This window comes from Schistocerca piceifrons, chromosome 8 (assembly GCF_021461385.2).
Source record: "Schistocerca piceifrons isolate TAMUIC-IGC-003096 chromosome 8, iqSchPice1.1, whole genome shotgun sequence".
Taxonomy (NCBI): domain Eukaryota; kingdom Metazoa; phylum Arthropoda; class Insecta; order Orthoptera; family Acrididae; genus Schistocerca; species Schistocerca piceifrons.
This window is the reverse complement of record NC_060145.1, coordinates 323,619,872-323,641,461: the sequence shown is the minus strand read 5'-3', so window position 1 is coordinate 323,641,461 and position 21,590 is coordinate 323,619,872. Positions and strand designations below refer to the sequence as shown.

Below are 21,590 nucleotides of genomic sequence, written 5' to 3'. Positions count from 1 at the left end.
TGACTCTCATTTCAATATGCGTGTATGTTTATTCAGAAACTCTCATTGATTGATATTTGCGAAATTCTCAGTTATTTTTCAAATTTTCTTCACTGGTTTTCCGTATCTCGTATTTCAAAGCGGTCTCGTACATTTCCCGTTTCGGTTCTTCATTTTTGCGACCAAAATGACACTTTCATATGGAAAACTTTAATTTTAACAGTTCCTTCTTAGCGGCTGTAAAAAATACTTCAGCCTATCGGACTGGAATGCCTGAATTCGACAAAAATTTGACTCTTTTATTCGAAACCTCTCTACAAGTCCTCAGTCTGCGTTTCGCCATGAAATTAGCAGCTTCTAAGCTCTCCTCGCTTCGATAGTATTGTTCGACCTGTTGAATGATTATTACGATGTTAGAAACAACGTCATAAGCAAAGTTACAAAGTAGTGCTACGTTTGTTCCACTCTCATAGTAAAGCTGGCCATCTTTCATCGCCTATAGCCCTCCTTTTTTTTATCCAAGATTTGTATCAGATAATATCTTTCTCGGCCAATTGTACAAGTCATTCGTATCCCTAGCTCCTCATGCGTTCAACGAAAGTCAGTCTTCGCTTCAAAGGCAAATAGCTGATGTTGGGAATGAACTTGATGATGACGCACATTAAAAAGTTCGCTATCTGTGATGTTTTAAAGAGTTAGGTTCATAGTTCTGTCAGTGTATCTGTCGCTTTACAATGTTACGGATTTCAAATGTTTCTTAACTGTAGGCACATGCGAAATCTTGATGATCGAATCTCGTGTAGACACAGGCAATTCAAATAAAAAGTATGCTTTTTGCTGTTTGCGGATCCCCTCCTGCGCTATTAGCTGAGGGCTCTTCAAATCGAAGTTGAAAGATTTCCTTGAGGCATACAACTTTTATTCTGCTCTGGAACTTCTTAACAGCTTTCTGTGGATTAAGTAGTGACTAGTTCCGTTGATCCAGCAACCTTCCTATTATGGGCGGAAAACTTTTCCGTAGCCTAGTTGTCTGGTGGACTAGTTCATTACTGATCCTATTATATTGCAGCGTTCAGATAGGGAATAGTGGGCTGAGAAGCAGGACTTGCTGTGGTGTCTCCTAGAAAGCTCCTAGTTACGAGACACTTACGGTCTCGAAATAAAGAACGGGATATATGTCACGTTCAGAAGCAGACGTACCACCGTGCGTGTCTGCAACAGGTGCGCGTAGCGTGCCGAGGCGCTTTGCGTCCTTGCACGGCACTCTCCCCCTCGTTCTACGTCACTACAGGTTGCGGTAGGTCCCCGGTGAGTCACATGTTTGGAGCGATCCGAACCGGATATAGGAAAAACGAGGCTGTAGGCTCCGCCAGCAGGCGTACCAATTGTACTGCGTACGAAGGCTATGTCCTTTTTGCAAGTCGAGTACTCAAACGGAGATAAACATATGTCAAAAGGCATTGGCGGTAAAATGATTTCCTGAATGCCTGACAGCAAGAAACTCAGAGAAGGCGCAAGAAGTTCACATACACGATCTATGGAATATTTCGACCTTCACCTTTAATTATGTTGATCCAGACTGTAAAGTCTCCCGATATACTTCGTAGAAACAAGCTGCATAGGAGAGGACGCCTCTGGCAATCCTCAGTAAGAGTCTCTCAACGGTTAATTCAACACGCTCCTGAGTATCCTATAGCAATCAAATATCCTCATACAAATCGGTCACACGCTTTGGGGAAATGTCCAGGTAAAGATTTTATACATAAATGTTAGAGCTATGTGGCTCGACTTTATTACCGAAACCTGCCCGACTCTTGCTAAGAAATATAAAATTAAATAGTCCTCTTAAGCCTGATAAGAAGTGCGTAATGTTGGATCGAAAATGGCACTCGTATATCTATACAAAAAATCATAACGATTTTGACTGAATGATAAAGAACTTTCGAAAACCGCCATAAATATGATAAATGTTGGCAAAGTTTTGCGGCAAGACTGGGAATTATTCCCTGACACCAAACACACTGCCTTTGACTGCTTGCCGGTCACTGGACATTTTTCTCGCCAAACTCAAAGGCACTGACATACAGGTACACAACGGAGTCTCATATCTCTTTTAGAACCCATATGGGCCGTCAGAGCAAAATAATTATCAGCGTCTGATTGTCGAGACAGGTTAATAACTGAAACTGATGATGTACAATATGCATTCAGAGCTGGAACACTATCACTTGATGGTACATGACACTTCGGTAAATTATTTAAAGTTATAAACAATGCAGAATTAAAATGCAGACCGTTTTGACTCCACAAGTCAGACTGCAACAGAGACTGATGTGTCCTCCACATTATACGGGACGCAACCTACACAGAAGACCGCCGAGTTACCTATTACTCAGGCGCAATGGCACAGACAACGAACTGTAGGCCAGGGTAGAGAATTGGCAAAAAGCACTGCCTTCTGTAACGAGGGTACTGGAAAGTTGGTACAACGCTACGACAAACGTCTAAGCCGGATCGGCGACTATGTAGATAAGTAGCTGGAAGTTGTAGCTAACTGTTGCAAATAAAGCTGATTTGATTTTCACTGTGGTTTCCATTTCGCGACCTATCGTTCCTTACTTTCAGAACAGCCCTCGTAGCATACAATACGAACAGTGCGAACTATACAGCGGCTGCCTTTCTCGATGTAGAAAAGGCATATGATCGAGTGTGGAAAAATAAGCTGCTCACCAAAATGCGTGATGTCCCCACCATCCCGGACTATTGCAAGAAGACTGTTGATAGTTATCTTCAAGATACGTGATGCTTTGATGAAATAGATGGTCAGCGGTCCAGGGCTCAACAACTTCCGAAGGGCATTCCTCAAAGCTTTGTTCTCTCCCCGTTTCTATTCGTCTCTTACATGAATACCTCCCATTACATGTCGAACTTGCGCAATTCGCGGACTAAACAGCGACCCTTATCGGCAGCCACAGAGTGGTTGCAGCGGTACGGCGACTCCAACGTCATCTTGCACTTATTGAATTATGGTCAACAGCAAAGTGCATTACCCCGAATGCGGAGAAGACTCGTGCTATTGTGTATACTCGCAGTCGGCCGGAACTAAAGAGACCGTCTCACGCTGCACAACATCGCATTCCTTTGGACAAATCAAATAAATTACATGGGGGTGACAATGGACCAGAAACTCCTTCTCAAGCACCATGTATAGGGGAAACGCAAAATCACTATACACATGTTTCACTCGTTACACCCACTGCTGTCCAGTCAACAACTGAACTGAACTTGACGACCAAATTACGCCTCTACCGAATAACGATCATGCTGCCAGTCTTATATCTACGCTCCTCCTGGGGAATCACATGTAACAGCAGTCTCAACCACTGCGAACGCTACACAATCGATGCCTACGGTGGCTAAAGATCAGCGATCTCCAGCAGGAACTACACCTGGAGACCATCAGGGAAATAATCGTATCATACACCCCAAACCTGCTCACGTGGACATAAAAAGACAAATTGCCCCAGTTACTAGTTAGTCCCTACCTTCAACATAGCACATCAGTTGCTTCTCAAGACTAATCTTCACTCCCCGCCAAGAAGAGCCGAACTGGACATTGATGTTAGTCATCGTTCACTGAATCTAGGGCTACACCAAGGCTTAAAGATAGACCAGTTCAAGCTGACATTACTGCCACGTCCAGTCTTCATACTTCAGTTATGTGTGGTAGAACTTCTTTCAATAAGTTGTTGAATACTGTTACTAATCTACCTTGCCATTTCATCTATTTTTGCTGTAGCTGCTGCCTAACCCCAAGTGCACTGACGGATACAGCAGACGCAGAAGTCTTGTTCCGTAAACCACGGGACTTGACGTCTGTTGTTCTTCATGTCTAATTTTAATGTACTGGGTATAATGGGTATAAATCCAGGTATTTCTATTGGTGGTTGATGACGGTGTACTGAACAACATTACACAATAATTTACGTCATTTGCAGAATAATAATTATGACTACAACAAGTCGTGTGTTTTTAGGTTGGTTTCCTGCAAGTACATGTGGCAAGAGCAAGCCATTATATTATTTTCCCCTCGACAGCAGGTCATGTGTTGAAGTGTGGATGCATGGACTCAAAACGGCTAGTGCATACCGCCCAGCGTAGTCCAGTTCGTGGAGCAGTTAAATCCATGCAGGAAACATCAGCCCGTAAAGTTTGTGACGTATTTGTGGGAAGACTGTTCAACGCAGAGAAAAAACAACTAACACACTGGTGTGTGTACATATTAAGGTACGACATATAAAAATATCTGCACTTACACCCTTTACACCCTGTACGTAGAGTAAAGTTAAATAAAATTTGTACAAATCACTTTTACCTGAAGAAAAATGCAAAGGTTCTGAACTCGAGTACCACTACAGCAAACGGCTTTAATCTGCTAAGAAGCTCGAAATGATGTAACTGTCATTAGACTTGGGCTGTATAACTGTAGTAATTGTCAGGTAAAGAGATTCCATATCCCAAAAACTATCCTCAGTAGCCGCAGAGGAAGGGTTCAGCTCCTTAAAGTGGGAAATGAAGAAGGAATACGTGTTAATTATGCAGTTGCGATACATGTGCTGATGACATTATACTTCTTAATGAAGCCAGGACTCTGCAGCAGAACGTGCGTTGTTGTGAAACATAGTCTTGCACTAACATGGTCGCTCTGTGACTGAAATCGATACGCAACAATAAAAAACGGTCTCAAATTTATACGACCAATGCTAGAGTTTCCCCTGTTTACGATAGTAACTGTGTAGTCGTGGTGCACAAATCTGCTAACGGAATCCAATCTCAAGAAATACCCTACTGGCCATTAAAATTGCTACACCACGAAGATGGCGTGCTGCAGACGCAAAATTTAACCGACAGGAAGAAAATGCTGTGATATGCAAATGATTGGCTTTTCAGGGCATTCACACAAGGCTGGCGCCGGTGGCGACACCTACAACGTGGTCTCACGAGGAAAGTTTCCAACCGATTTCTCGTACACAAACAGCAGTTGACCGGCGTTGCCTGGTGAAACGTTGTTGTGATACCTTGTGTAAGGACGAGAAATGCGTACCATCCCGTTTCCGACTTTGATAAAGGTCGGATTGTAGCCTATCGCGATTGCGGTTTATCGTATCGCGACATTGGTGCTCGCGTTGGTCGAGATCCAAGGACTGTTAGCAGAATATGGAATCGGTGGGTTCAGGAGTGTAATACGGAACGCCGTGCTGGATCCCAACGGCCTCGTATCACTAGCAGTTGAGATGACAGGCATCTTATCCTCATGGCTGTAACGGATCGTGCAGCCACGTCTCGATCCATGAGTCAACAGATAGGGACGTTTGCAAGACAACAACCATCTGCACGAACAGTTCGACGACGTTTGCAGCAGCATGGACTATCAGCTCGGAGATCATGGCTGCGGTTACCCTTGACGCTGCATCATAGACAGGAGCGTCTCCGATGGTGTACTCAACGACGAACCTGGCTGCACGAATGGCAAAACGTCATTTTTTCGGATGAATCCAGGTTCTGTTTACAGCATCATGATGGTCACAGCCGTGTTTGGCGACATCGCGGTGAAGACACATTGGAAGCGTGTATTCGTCATCGCCATACTGGCGTATCACACGGCGTGATGGTATGGGGTGCCATTGGTTACACGTCTCGGTCACCTCTTGCTCGCATTGACGGCACTTTGAAGAGTGGACGTTACATTTCAGATGTATTACGACCCGTGCCTCTACCCTTCATTCGATCCCAGCGTAACCCTATTTTCAGCAGGATAATGCACGACCGCATGTTGCAGGTCCTGTACGGGCCTTTGTGGATACAGAAAATGTTCTTCTGCTGCCCTGGTCAGCACATTCTCCAGATCTCTCACTAATTGAAAACGTCTGGTCAATGGTGGCCGAGCAACTGGCTCGTCAGAATACACCAGTTAGTACTCTTGATGAACTGTGGCATCGTGTTGAAGCTGCATGGGCAGCTGAACCTGTACACGCCATCCAAGCTCTGTTTGACTCAATACCCAGGCGTATCAAGGCCGTTATAACGCCAGAGGTGGTTGTTCTGGGTACTGATTTCTCAGGATCTATGCACCAAAATTGAGTGAAAATGTAATCACGTGTCAGTTATAGTATAATATATTTGTCGAATGAATACCCGTTTATTATCTGCATTTCTTCTTGGTGTAGCAATTTTAATGGCCAGTAGTGTATGAGTATTTCTCTCAGTTCTTCTCTCCGCTACGTTGTTCTCTTCCCCTTTCTTAGTCACCTACAATTTTCCTCTTTGTGTTCCTTACTTGCGTACTTGCATTGCACCACATTAGAATTTCTCTCCTTCTCCATGTGCTCTCTCAGGCTCACTACTGTCTGTATCTAGCGGCCTGTATTTTGTCACTGCCTTTCTATTTTTCACAAGCAAATATAAACTATGTTTTTCTGATGGATCCAGTACGGTTTTCATTATTTTTATCTTGGCAATTTGGATTCCATAGTCCGTGCAAGACCTCTTATAAGTTGTGTGTCGTAGTCAATGTAATACAAAATAAGAAAAAAATACCTTGCTGGACGTAAGAGAGAGCTTTGTGGCTTTTCTCTCGCCAATAAAAGATATGAAAATATCAGGGAAAGGAAAATCTAAACTGCGATGTCGCCAGACGGCCTACCTCGGGAAGCTTCAAAAGCGTACTGCCCTAAGAATTTATCGCTACTAACGATGTCTATCAGACCTTCTCTACAACACTGCCACAGACACTTTGAGATTTAAATAGTAGCTTTGGCGTGGAACGTGAAGCTACTAAATTTGAACGTTGCCGGGAGTCCTCCAACTGCGCCCAAAATCCTGTTTTGGAAGTTCGTTGACTATCGGGACTCGAATCGCATTCCTCTGAATAATTCTCCGCAGCTGTCTGGAGCTCCGTGCACGGAAAAGGTGGGAACAAAGGACCGAGAATCAATTCGTCTGCAATGAGGACCCACAATAGTGCGAGTCGGTTAGTCGCTATCAATGACCTACCTGGCACGAACAGACGGACTGATCCTCTTCTTCATGGCAGCACGGGTTCGCAGAGCCGCCACGCACGCAGCAGCTGTGCGACGCACACGTCTCTCAGGCGATGGAACTGAAGTCTGCAAAGAAAACACGTTTGTCATCAACTGTGCACATCGGCAGCGTACATACAACAAGACACTACACTCCAAAATGTTTTACGATACGTCTTCTGAAGCGAGTATGTCATCCACTGTATCTATATTGTCTAAAAGGCATTTTCGGAAAAACTAACATGGATATCGGTTTGTGGATGGTTGACGCAGTGACGCAATATAGACAGTTACCGACTTTTCTTCCTTTCTTCTTATTTTAAGTCAGTAGTCAGTTTGATGCGTCCTTCCACAAATTCCTGTCCTGTGCCAACCTCTTCATAACAGAATTCTCAGAGTAGCGTTTACAACCTACGTCCTCAACTGTTACCGACTATGGAGGCAAAATACCACCTGTCATCCACACTTGCAAGGCTCTCATCCGTCCCATCCTCACCTATGTGAATGTTTCATGGGCCTCTATCCCCATCCTAAGTTTTACCGGTCCCTTCAAATCCTACAACAACATGTATTCAGCGACACTCTCGACAATGTCTGACAAAAAAAAAAGCACCAAGAAGGGGAGGAGGACACGAAATGACACTTCACGGGTTGAGAGGCTCTGCGATGATTACAAAAACGAGTCAAAATTAAAAATAGCTTGGCAGTGTGATACCACTTATCGGTATGATGTTGAACCTCCTCTCGTCTCAAAGCTTACACTGATTCGGCTCGGAAGGGTGTCGTAAAGCCGTTGTATCCTCTCTAGAGGCAAACTGGCCCATGACTGTCCTAACTGGTCCTTGATGTCCTGGATAGCAGCACTGCAGACCAAACTGCTGAGGTCATTGGTCCCTAAGCTTACACACTACTTAATCTAACTTAAACTAACGTACGCTAAGGACAACACAGACACCCATGTCCAAGGGAGGACTCGAACCTCAGACGGAGGCAGCCGCGCGAACCGTGGCAAGAGGGCTCAGACGGCGCGGCTACCCGACGCGGGAGGGGACGGAGTTAACTTCTGAGCTGGTCCTACACATACATTCTATCAAGGACAGATCTGGGTATCTAGTTGGCAACGCGATTACCTCAACATCACGCAGACAGTTCATTGAGACAGTCGCTATGTCTGAGAATTCATATGTCGTAAAATGGCACCACGAAACTGTCGCATGAGCAGGTTGTTCGCCACATACCGCTGTACCGCCAGAGTTCCCTCAGTCACTACCGCCGTGACCGGAAGTCTTACTCCATTGCTTGATTTGACCAGCCGACGGAATACAGACTCAGAATGAGGCCCCTTTCAAACTCTATGACGTGCTGGTAACGCTGTCTCACACGAGTACGCGGAATCTCCTGTGTCCTTTACAGTGATCACTCAACATCTGATTCTGTTCACTTGCCTTATATACTGAAGTGACAAACGACATGAGGTAGCGATACGCACATATACAGATGGCGGTAGTATCAAGTACACAACGTATAAATTGTCATTGGCGAAGTTGTCGCTTGTACTCAGTTGATTCGTGTGAAAAGCTTTCCGATGTGATTATGGTCGCACGGCGGGAATCATCACACTTTCAACGCGGAATGGTAGCTACACGCAAGAGACATTCCATTTCGGAATTCGTTAGGGAAATCAATATTCCGAGATCCACAGTGTCACGAGTGCCCAGAATACCAAATTTCAGGAATTACCTCTCACCACAGACAACGCAGTGTCCGACGGCCTCTCTTTAATGATGGAGTGTAGGGACATTTGCGTGGAGTTGTCAGTCCTAACACAGAAGCTACAATACATGCGACAGCCGCAGAAATCAATGTGGGACGTACGACCAACGTTTCCGTAAGGGCAGAGGGGCGAAATTTCGCGTTAATGGGCCGTGGCAGCAGACCACCGACGCGAGTGTCTCTGCTAATAGCACAACATCGCCTGCAGCATCTCTTCTACGCTCGTAATCATACCGGTTGGGCTCTAGACGACTAGAAACCGTGGCCTGGTCAGATGAGTCCCGATTTCAATCGGTAAGAGCTGATGGTAGTGTTCGAGTGTGGTGCAGACGCCACGAACCCACGGACTCAATTTCCCAACAAGGCACTGTGCAAACTGGTAATGGCTGTACAATGGTGTAGGCTGTGTATACATGGAATAGGCTGGGTCACTGAGTGGAAACGGTTACATTCGGCTACTTGGGGACCGTTTGCCTCCATTCGTGGAATTCATGTTCCCAAGCAACGATGGGAATCTTTTGGATGTCAATGCGCCCTGTCACCGGGCCACAGTTGTTCCCGATTGATTTGAAGAACATTCTTGACTGTCTCAGAATGATTTGGCCACCCAGATCGCCCGATTTGAAACCCATCGAACACCTTGAGACATAATCGAGAGGCAGTTTGTGCACAAAATCATGCGTCGGGAACGCTTTCTCAGCTATAGACGGCTATAGAGGCAGCATGGATCAATATTTCTGCAGGGGATTTCAACTATTTGTTGAGTCCATGCCACGTCGACTTGCTGTACAACGCCGAGCAAATAAAGTCCGTCATGATATTAGGAAGTATCCCACGTCCTTTGTCAGCTCAGTGTGTACCCTACCAGGCCTGGTAGCAACACTAAACACGAATGTATTTTGGCGGCCGTTCTAACTGTCACAGAGACCTGCAACTCTAATCATTTACAAGCCGGTCGCTGTGTCCGAGCGGTTATAGGCGCTTCAGTCTGGATCCGCGCGACAGCTACGGTCGCAGGTTCGAATCCTGCCTCGGGCATGGATGTGTATGATGTCCTTAGCTTAGTTAGGTTTAAGTAGTTAAAAGTTCCAGGGGACTGATGACCGCTGATTTTAAGTCCCACAGTTCTCAGAGCCATTTGAATCATTTAATCATTTACATAGGCGGCGATCGTGCCTACGTGCACTAAGTTACATTGACATCTGACCATGGTTTCTGGGTGCTAGGTTGTGTATGCGACCACCTTCTCCAATCCGTTTCCTGCACCAGCTTATAAACTTCCCACAACGCTTCAAACACGCGGAACACTTTTTTTAGTCCTACGTTTGCCTCAGATTGGAGACCAAACAACGTATTACATCTTCCATTCTGCTGCAGCCCCACTGTCAACATGTCCCACATTCCATTCACCTCCAAACAGGGCACGTCCTTTTCCAGACCAGCTTCTGTTGCTCCCCTTCCAGACCAATATCCATATCTGTCATTCGCACCTGCCATAACCGGCAGTGCTACAATGAAAGCCCCAGTTCACCTTCCCCTGCCTAGCTACAACGCTACATGCTAACCCAATATCTACACCTAGTCCATTAGTTCTTTCCTATATACAATCCAACACATTCTCTATTATGGAATTCCCAATCCTCCACTCTTACCTAACCCATCCCACCTAGTATATATCGAAAGCCTCACACCCTGACTCCACCGTCTTCATCACTGTCAAAAAAAAATAACTTATGTCCCCTTCAGTTCCCATCATTCTGTAAATATTACATGGTGCGATGCGATTTGTCTCGAATGCAGGAACATTAGGCGGCGTTGACAGCTAGTTTATTGAAGTCAGAACACTAGCTGAGGCGATGAACTGGAGTGGAGATGAGTGAAGGAGACGTGTGGCTGGCTTTAATGTCTTTAATCATGGAGAAGCTAAACCTGGAAGGCAGGTCGGAATTTAAACCTCGCTCCTCATAAACACACGTTATCCCCACCTCTGCCGCTGCACATTCTGTCTCGGTGCTATTTACAGTGAATTTACGTACTGCGTACCGCCATAGAGTAGTGGTTCCCAAATGTTTTTCATTTCCGGCGTCCCAAGTCAAAACAGCGGTGCATCTAACAAAGCTGTTAGGTTAGTTTGAAAAATTCTAATACGGAAATTCATATTTGAGATTCACAGATAATTCACTGCGCAGATTTTTTACTCACGTCAATAATAAGTGGATGGCCTTGTTTCTCAGTTCGCAATTTCTCAAATCTCACAATCAATATTGCGTATAAGAGTCCAATTATCCTGTTCAGTATTAATTTTAAGATGTTATTAACTCTTAATCTCAATTACAGAAAATACAACTTCTTACAAACAGGATTTTGCTTAGGAGTTAATATTATCAGTTAATATTACTAGTTAAAATTATTATGTGCGTTGAGCAATGGCTATTAATCTTTTAGTGTTATCCAAAAAACATGGAGTTCCGTGTTGGCAATGCTTGTTGACAAAGCGTGTTTACAATCTGCTGCCACAAGAGCTTCTGAGCACTATGTGACTTAACATCTGAGGTTATCAGTCCCCTAGAACTTAGAACTACTTAAACCTAACTAACCTAAGGACATTACACATATCCATGCCCGAGGCAGGATTCGAACCTGCGACCGTAGTGGCCGCGCGGTTCCAGCCTGACGCGCCTAGAGCCGCTCAGCCACACAGGCCGGCGCTGCCACAAGACAATTCTTCAGAATATCTCTTGACTTCACTGATGGTGCAAGAAGAAACATAATGATTACAAGGAAAACAATTTTTTGCCACTATTTCTCTGATTACTATTTATTATTTTTGCGCGCAGCAACTTAGATTTCGGGTAACCACTGTCTTTCGGAAGACGATACACAATGTAAAAATAATCCGAAACCTGACGTATATTAAAAAATAATAAATGATAATCAGTGAAACTGTGAAACAAGCGTTTTTATCTATAAGATTCTTGAAAAAAAGAAAAACAAAGAAACTGAGATCCAACTTTGGCTCTAAATGGTTTTGGAATTCATGGAGATTGCTCAGTATTATCTATCTCAGAGCAATTTGATAAGCTGTGACAGGTGACATTCAGAAACAGATTTTATATTTAAAAAAAAAAAAACAATTTCATTGCAAATCACATACGGCTGCAACAATGGAAAACAATCATCGATTACACACACATTAATTCTTACTTTCCACGATTCTAACACTTCTCTGAAACATTTTCTGTTCATTTTAAAATGTGAGTTTATGTACAGAGAGAATCAACTTTTGAAGGGTTCGGATAGGTATTTTACTTTGACCAAAAATTTATTTTTCAGAGGGACTGAAAGATTCGTATTTTCCTTGTTCAGAATAAGTGTACATTTCTTGCAATAATTGGAAAGTAAGAGGCAATACGTCGGCACAAAAGAACCATCGTGAGTGGCAGCAGCACAAGAAATACATGTATTGTACTCCCATTTGCTAATGCAGTGTTTTGAAAAACCTTGATTTCTCTGACCGAGATTTTATATACTCGAGTCACTATAGCCGGCCTTTGTGGCCGAGCGGTTCTAGGCGATTCAGTCCGGAACCACGCTGCTGCTACGGTCGCAGGTTCGAATTCTGCCTCGGGCGTGGATGTGTGTTACGTTTAAGTAGTTCTAAGTTCTAGGGGATTGATGACCTCAGATGTTAAGTCTCATACTGTTTAGAGCCATTTCGTGTCTCTATATATTCTGAGACTAATATCACTCCAAGAGTCAAATACTTCGATGCGAGTGCTTCTCTGTGGATGATTCAGTGGGACTGTGCTGTTGGAGGAAGAATTTACCACTGGAATATTTTCAAGTCACGCAGTTTGGTATGCAGTATATTAGAGTACTTTTCTTGTTACTCGAAGGAAACAATGAACAGACTAGTTCTACACCGATACTGAACCACCCGGAAAAACTGCAACCTATTGTAGATTCCTGAAAGTTCACAAGTTTAGGAAACCAAAAGGTGTTACTACTTTCTTGTGTTCATTCATTATGGAAAGAAATATTACAATCTGGTCTTTAGACGTTAAAAGCAGTAATACTCTCTTCACGAATTCTTTTTAAATTGCATATTAATGTCAAAATCGTCCTAAATGTATGTAAAAATCAGCAAAATGGCTGACTGTGGCTGTGTTGCCATTCCACAAAGAAGATGTTTCGGTAACCACTGCGGGTTACTGGTACATATTTTCGTCTATCTCCCATACAGGAACAGTATCTCTCTCGTACCTGCCGAAGACACGCTAGTGCAAATATGTTCATATTCTGGAGCTGTACATACAAACCACCGAATACTTGTGTACTCGGAGTCTGGAAGTAATAAGACGTTTGCACTGTGCAGTGCGATTCTATTTTTAGAAATCTTACATGACTTGAATATTACTGATTTTGTACATGGTAGCTATTCCCTGTCTCCATCGCAGTCTGTAACTGAACTCCTCAAATACGTTTTGAGGTTGCACGCTGTGGTTTGTGACCAAAGAAAGTTATTTCTTTATAACCAGTTAACAAGATGCCGGCAGTACGATTGACAGAGGCCGCAGAGACTTCCCAGTAAACGTAAGGAGTATTTGAGGTTGGTGGAAAGCACGTTCCAGCCGCGGCATGTCATTCACCCGCGAAACGCAGCCGGGAAGAGCCGCACCTGCTCGCCCGCATGCCGTCATCGCCAGCAACCGCCGCCTCACCCTTGGCACTTCACTGCTAGCTAAAAGTCAGCATGAGAACCGTTCAAAAAGAGAACACGAGAACTGTCGGCAGAGTATTCATTCCAGAAGGACTGCTGTTTTGTTTGTATCATATGTTTCGACTCGCTTTACCTGGTCCATTAACTTTTTTCTATCTGGTGCTACTGCTATCGCTACTACAACTAATATCTCATATTTCTCGGTCTGTCCCTAACACACTCTAAAGAACAAAAAAGGAAAAAAAACGTCGCATTACAAAGGAATTATCCGAACGGTAGGGAAATCGGCAGATATGGTGTACACATACAGATAAACAAATGATTATAATTTCACAAAAAGTGGATGATTTATCCAAGAGAAAGAGGTTCGCAAACTGAACAAGTCGATAAAGCGTTGGCCCACACAAGCAGTTATACGGCTTGGCATTGACTGATAGAGTTGTTGGATATCCTTCTGAGGTATTCTATCGCTTGAGTCTTGTCCCACAGTTATGCAGGGTCAGCCATCGTTAATCGTATTTGGCATGTTAATGTTTAAGGGGTGGCCGGATGCCCTTCCTGCCGCCACCCCGTACCCCCCAGGACGGAAGTAGTGTACCCCAACTGTCGGCGTCGAGTGTAGTCCATGGAATAGTGCGAAAGTGTTCAGATGTCTGCGAGCCGTGTAACTGAGGCGGAACATGGGGGCCAGCCCGGTGTTCACCTAGCGAGATGTGGAAAACCACCTAAAAACCACATCCAGGCTGGCCAGCACATCGGCCCTCGTCGTTAATCCGCTGGGCGGATTCGATCCGGGGCTGGCGCGCCTACCCGAGTCCAGGAAGTAGCGCGTTAGCGCTCTCGGCTACCCTGGCGGGGGGATGTTCTCCTGAGGTATATCGTACTAAATCGCGTCCAATTGGTCCGTTAGATCGTCAAAACTGCGTGCTGGTCGGAGGGCCTTGTCCATAATGCTCCAAATATTCTCAGTTAGGCAGAGATCCGGCATCCTTGCTGGCCAAGGTAGGGTTCGCCAGCCACGAAGACAAGCAGTAGGGTGGGTGTTATCTTGCTGAAGTGTGCGCCCAGGATAGCTTGCCATGAAGGGCAACAAAACGGGGCGTAGAATATCGTTGACGTACCGTTCTACTGTAAGGATGCCTCGGATGACAACCAAAGGGGTCTTGGTACGAAATGGAATAGCACCCAAGGCCATCACTCCTGGTTGTTGGGGTACATGGAGCACGACAGCTAGGATGGTATCCAACCGCTGTCTGGGGCATCTCCAGACACGTCTTTGCTACTAATCGGGGCTTAGTTCGAAGTGGGACTCATCACTTAAGACAATTATATACCGGTGAACGAGATTCCAGACCGACTGCTCGTCTGGAGACACGCCGGATAGCGGTGGGGTACCAACCTGCCCGTCGCCCGCCATACGGGTCAACAACCAGGAGTGATGGTCTGCGATACCATCTCTTTTCATAGCGGGACCTCATTTGTTGTCATTCGCGGCACCCTTCAGCACAGCGGTACGTGGCGATATTCCACGCCACGTTTTGTTGCCCTTCGTGGTAAGCCATCCTAGGCTTACATTCCAGAAAGATAATGCCTGCCCGCACACGGCGAGAATTTTTGTTACTTGTCTTCGTGCTTGCCAAACGCTACCTTGGCCAGCAAGGTCGCCGCATCTCTCCCCAATTGAGAACATTTGAAGCATTATGGGCAAGGCCCCCCAAGCATCTCGGGATTTAGACGATCTAACGCGCCATTTGGACAGAATTTGACACGAAATCCCTCAGGAGGTAATCCAACAGCTCTGTCAATCAATGCCAAGCCGAATAAATGTTTGGATAAGGGCCTGAGGTCGACCAGCACAATATTTACTTGCTTAATTTGTGAAGCTCTTTCTCTCTAATAAATCATCCAATCTTCCTGAAATTGTAAATTATTATTTGTCTGTAGCTGTACATCGCATCTACCGATTTCCGTCCTATTCGGATAATTCCTTCGTGGTGCGCCTTTTTTGTCTTAGAGTGTATTTCTTACTGCTGCTGCTCCTTCCGGCATCAGGTCAACTATTCCTGCGTGCCACAGCTGGTCTCCCATTAACTCTTTCGGGACTGAGCTCGTTTCCCCAAAGCGGAGCAATTCGGCGGCGCTGTGCGAGTTCCATATTCATTAGGTTTCTTTCGTCACTTATAAAATCTACAGTTTTTGACTTATCGGAGTAATTTTTTTTGTAAATGAAGCTTAAAACACGCTCTTCACTGGCATACTATTTCCATTATTCCACATCGCGCACTTTTTGACTTGGCGGCGGTGTTCATACAGAAAAAAACGAAAAATTTGATTTTTTTTACTTTCTTTAAGTTGAGAGGTGATGCATTGAATTAGACATATTAAAATTAGTTGCATCTTATTCTTTAAAGTTTTAGCTTTAAAACGACATATAAAATACAATTTCATCTCTTATGGGACGTCCGTGGGAAGAAAAATAAAAAGACCATTTTGAGGGATGAAAAATTTGATTTATGTCAATAACCTACAAAAATTTATAAAATTTGCTTATAACAAATTTTACAACTTTGGCACATCGATTTTTCGGTAGGCAACCATATATTACACGTCCTTTCGGCGCTTTGTTGCACCGTTGTTGCACTGTCGTTGCACTCAGGCACATGAAGAGAAGGGTTGAACGGACAAGTTTCGATAAAGGAAGGGGGACCGATTTCGCACTCCTGGTTTGGAGCGATCACTGCAAACGACAAAGTCACCCTGTTTTCCGAAGTCTATTCTTGCGATAGCATGGTACAGCCCGTCCATCCTGTGTAGGTCACCATGCTCAGAGCGTGGCCTCTTCCTCGATGGGGTTGGTTGAGCCCTGACGTCGCCCACAAGCTCTGTGACGAGACTCTTTCGAAACTGCAAATGACTCTTTGGTGTCTCTCCTCCTTTCTTGGCTATGATGAAATGTAGCAAGTAAGCGTTGACGATCCACAAGTGAAATTAGCCAGAAGAATTACCCTTTTGTAAAAGCAAAAATTTACTAAGAATCATCGAATAACCAGAACAAATTTTTCTCTACCATTTGAGGAATTTTCTGGCAAAATGGTACGACGCGCAGTAGTGATCGGCTCTGCCTACGGCTCCCGTATTTGCCGTGTAGTCACGAATCACTGATGGCTTCTGACGCGACAATCGGGCCACGTATACGTTCCTCGCACCTCATAGCAAGGGCGTCGGGTCACGTATAAGGGCCTCCTGTCCCGAAAGGGTTAAGCTGTCGTCTGTTCTGATTTCGGTACTCCATAGTCTTCTTTTCGCTCTTATTCTTTTTAACACTCCTTCTTTTCTGTACATTATTTTTTTACTTATTTTTTACTTTTTTTGATCGTACCATTTTTCCATATACGTCCACATTCTTCTTCTTTGGATTTTCAGTCGATCACGTTCCAATAACATACAGCTCTCCAGCTCATGCATCCAAGTCGATAAGAAGAATAACACACCAAAGGATGGAAAAGGAAATTGAGGATCTTTAGATGACGATCAGATTGGCTTTAGGAAAGGCCAAAGCAGCAGAGGGGCAAGTTGCGCTTGACGATGGAAGAAAAAATCTACAAAAATAGTATCATGTTCATAGGAATTGTCGCCCTAGAAAAAGCTTTCGACAAAAGAAAATGATGCATGATGCTGGAATTCCCAATAAAACAGATGTACGTATATAAAAATTGGGTAATCTATATCTGTACTAATGATAAAATTTTAAAACTGTCATGCTTAAACAACGAAAATATTTGACAAAAACTGATCGCAGTTCATGTATGGAGTAAAATGAGACTGTTTTAAAAACTTCATCTGTCTGTTCGACTGTCTGTGTCTGAATACTCTGATTTCAAAAACTGCTAGACGAATTTCCATGGCGTTGTCACAGGTAACATGAGCGTAGCTTGGGACAACATGTAAGAAACGTTTGATCAAAATCGGATCACGAAAGGGAAAGATATCTTATTTTAAACTTCTATCACCCTGCTTTGCTTAGTAATTCGGATGTGTATCTCAATGATACGATCATGACGTCGAAGTACACTTGTTGTATGAGATTTGAGTCGGGGGGAAAGGACAAGCCAGTCCATTCGCCGAATGTCCTCTCGCTCCATGAGCTCCTCCACCTGTGTAGCTCGATGCGATAGCGCATTTTCATTCACAAAAATGAACTCAGGGGCCAAAAAGACGCTCGTGGGGTAGGAACACACTATGATCAGTGAGTACACAGTATTGAAATATTTGGAGTTCAGTGCGCCCATGCAACATTACATCCACCCACACCATAACGCCTGAGTTACTAAGGTCGACAGTGTTCTTAGATACATTATGTACCCACATATGGTGAAAGGCGGGAGCATGCACTGCCCCCTGGGGTGATCACACACGTATTCCAGAACCATGTCCTGTTGTCTGCAAAGTCCAGGGGACCAAAGTGAGTCGTGGTGGCTTCAGTGTAAGTATTGTCTTTGAATGAAAGTGTCATTTATATTCGTCTCATTACGTATATCTTTGAGCTGCCTTCTGTAGAAGTTATTTCTACAATACTGGCCATTAAAATTGCTACGTCACGAGGATGACGTGAAACAGACGCGAAATTTAACCGACAGGAAGAAGATGCTGTGATATGCAAATGATTAGCTTTTCAGAGCATTCACACAAGGTTGGCGCCGGTGGCGACACCTAAAAAGTGCTGACATCAGGAACGTTTCCAACCGATTTCTCATACACAAACAGCAGTTGACCGGCGTTGCCTGGTGAAACGTTGTTGTGATGCCTAGGGTAAGGAGGAGCAATGCGTACCATCACGTTTCCGTCTTTGATTAAGATCGGATTGTAGCCTATCGCGATTGGGGTTTATCGTATCGCGACATTGCTGCTCTCGATGGTCGAGATCCAATGACTGTTAGCAGAATATGGAATCGGTGGGTTCAGGAGGGTAATACGGAACACCGTCCTGGATCCCAACGGCGTCGTATCACTAGCAGTCGAGAGGACAGGCATCTTATCCGCATGGCTGTAACGAATCGTGCACCCACGTCTCGATCCCTGAGACAACAGATGGGGACGTTTGCAAGACAACAACCATCTACACGAACAGTTCGACGACGTTCGCAGCAGCATGGACTATCAGCTCGGAGGCCATGGCTGCGGTTACCCTTGACGCTCCATCACAGACAGGAGCGCCTGCGATTGTGTACTCAACGACGAACCTGGGTGCACGAATGGCAAAACGTCATTTTTTCGGATGAATCCAGGTTCTGTTTACAGCATTATGATGGTCGCATCCGTGTTTGGCGACATCGCGGTGAACGCACGTTGGAAGCGTGTATTCGTCATCGCCATACTGGCGTATCACCTGACGTGATGGTATTGGGTGCTATTGGTTACACGTCTCGGTCACCTCTTGTTCGCACTGACGGCATTTTGAACAGTGGACGCTACATTTCAGATGTAACGACCCTTGGCTCTACCCTTCATTCGATCCCTGCGAAACCCTATTTTCAGCAGGATAATGCACGACCGCATGTTGCAGGTCCTGTACGGGCCTTTCTGGATACAGAAAATGTTCGACTGTTGCCCTGGCCAATACATTCTCCAGATCCCTCACCAATTGAAAACGTCTGGTCAATGGTGGTCGAGCAACTGGCTCGTCACAATACGCCAGTCACTACTCCTGATGAACTGTGGTGTCGTGTTGATGCTGCTTGGGTAGCTGAACCTGTACACGCCATCCAAGCTCTGTTTGACTCACTGCCCAGGCGTATCAAGGGCGTTATTACGGCCAGAGGTGGTTGTTCTGGGTACTGATTTCTCAGGATCTATGCACCCAAATTGCGTGAAAATGTAATCGCATGCTAGTTGTAGGATAATATATTTGTCCAATGAATACCCGTTAATTATCTGCATTTCTTCTTGGTGTAGCAATTTTAATGGCCAGTAGTGTATATATTGGTCCAAGTATTGTCGATCTATGTTAGGATAATTGGCACATCACACGAAAGTTTCTACAATTTTGCACATCACTGAACTTGCTAGTGCATGTCTCTCTCTATAGTAAATTTAATTCTGTTTCTTTCATTGTGAGCAACAGTTATTCAGTCGATTGTTTTGTTCCTGAAGTGACTTATTGATAAAATGATCCACAAACCTAGTCGCATAAATGTGTATGGTTGATGCCTCAGTAAAGATAACACAGCAGATTTACGCTGTTTTGCACATCACATTCGACGTGGAGCGAGCATAGAGCAGCCAGTTTGTTGCCTGGGATGGCTGTTTGCACGCCGCGTGATGGAGAGGCGCTCGGGTCGGGAGGTCGAGGCGGACGAGCAGCCAGCCTCTCGCCGCAGGCGCCGTGGAGTGCCAAGGTCTGCGAGGAGGCAGGGCTGCGCACGATTCATAACCACAGAGAAGAAACTTATGTCCAGAGCAGCAACAGCCTGTCGGCAGGAGTGAAGCGACAGTGGGGAACCCGGTATGGGGTGCTCTCTACAGGCAGTGCGGAAAGAACGAAAAAAAGAAGGAAAGAAAGAAGAAAAACCATACCGGGACTGGAGCAGAGTGGAAATGTTTCCCAGTGTGAGGTACTGCTGGATAAACTGACATGTTTTGGTATTCGAGAACTTCGTGAAAAATCGCCTTTTGGACATAAAATTAATAGTAAAAAAAGCACTCCGTCTTCAGGCCACGAGTGGCCTACCGGGATCATCCGACCGCCGTGTCATCCGCAGTGGAGGATGCGGCGTGGGGTCAGCACACCGCTCTCCCGGTCGTTATGATGGTATTCTTGACCGAAGCCGCTAATATTCGGTCAAGTAGCTCCTCAATTGGCGTCACGAGGCTGAGTGCACCCAGAAAATGGATACAGCGCATGGCGGATAAAATTAATAGTGCGAGGACCAAATAAGTAACGCAAAACTTTACTCCAACTACATTATATAAGTTGTCGTAATAGTGCGTCGATGGTTAGCACTATTGCAATCGACAGCTGCTGTATCAAAGATATAGTGATGTCAGCTGACCTGCTTTACACGTTATCTGAGCAGGTGGACAAGCAGCGAACGGAGAAGGAAGTTCCGACTGAAGAGACAGTTACGTGTTTACGAGTCGCTTAGACGAAAACGGCTCCAAGAGCAGGCTTTTAGGTCTTGGGGGGAATAGAAAATGGTATCTGTACCCTCGCACAGGGCTGCGTTTTAGTGATGTCAGAGTGCTTCCCGGGCGGGAGCAGGTCATTCAGAATACATATCACGGCGTTCGACTGAGTCTGCCCGTGCGTGTGTTTCACAATAAAGTAATAACCGCATTCGATAAGCAGAGCGGCGCTGGAGACGCTCTCATATGATATTTGTCGGGTCATATTTGATATAAAGATGGGACCCGGCTTTGAGGGTTGTTTTACGGTACTTTGTGATTACGCATCAATGACCGGTTACTGTGTTTGCTCTTGGTTGTGCATCTTAGTCTAAAGATTAATGCTGCCGTTACGCTGAATAGTAATTATTTGTGCTTACTTAGAAATAAGCGTTACGGTGGTTCGTCTGAGTTGGTGTTGCAAATATTTCTGTGCCTTGTTCAGTATTACCGAATTTCTTTATCTTCTATGTGTGACACCAACTAAAATTGCGGTCTTTGATTTGTTCTGTCAATGGCTAATGTAAAGCGTTCTAAGTGAACATAAGACTTGCATTAAGGCTGAGGTTTCACTATAGACATTTTTGAGGCGGGATTAGAAGTGTTGCATGTCTCGCTGAACAATATTATGATTTGTTTGAACTATAGCGCATCACCTTAAAAGCCCAATGTTGCCACGTTTCTGAGCTATTGTTGCTAGGAAGACCTACTGTTAGTTCTTGCTTGTGTATGATATACCGGTAGCTTGTGTCTAAACTGTGCATCTTTCAGGAAACGAACTGTATTATGTTTAAAAGTATGTTCTGAAGTTGATTCATGTTGTAATGAGCCGGCCGTTGTGGCCGAGCGGTTCTAGGCGCTTCGGTCTGGAACCGCGC

At 44.8% G+C, this 21,590-nt stretch overlaps 1 protein-coding gene across 1 annotated transcript in view; it reads right to left on the bottom strand.

Annotated features, from left to right (window-relative positions):
* LOC124711590 (cadherin-23) overlaps positions 1–21,590 on the bottom strand; it is a 407,580-nt gene that overhangs the window by 248,139 nt on the left and 137,851 nt on the right. The window contains exon 2 of the mRNA XM_047241742.1: positions 7,033–7,145. Within this exon, the coding sequence (XP_047097698.1) occupies positions 7,033–7,067 (35 nt within the window). The 5' untranslated portion in view covers positions 7,068–7,145. The remainder of the gene's footprint in view (positions 1–7,032; positions 7,146–21,590) is intronic.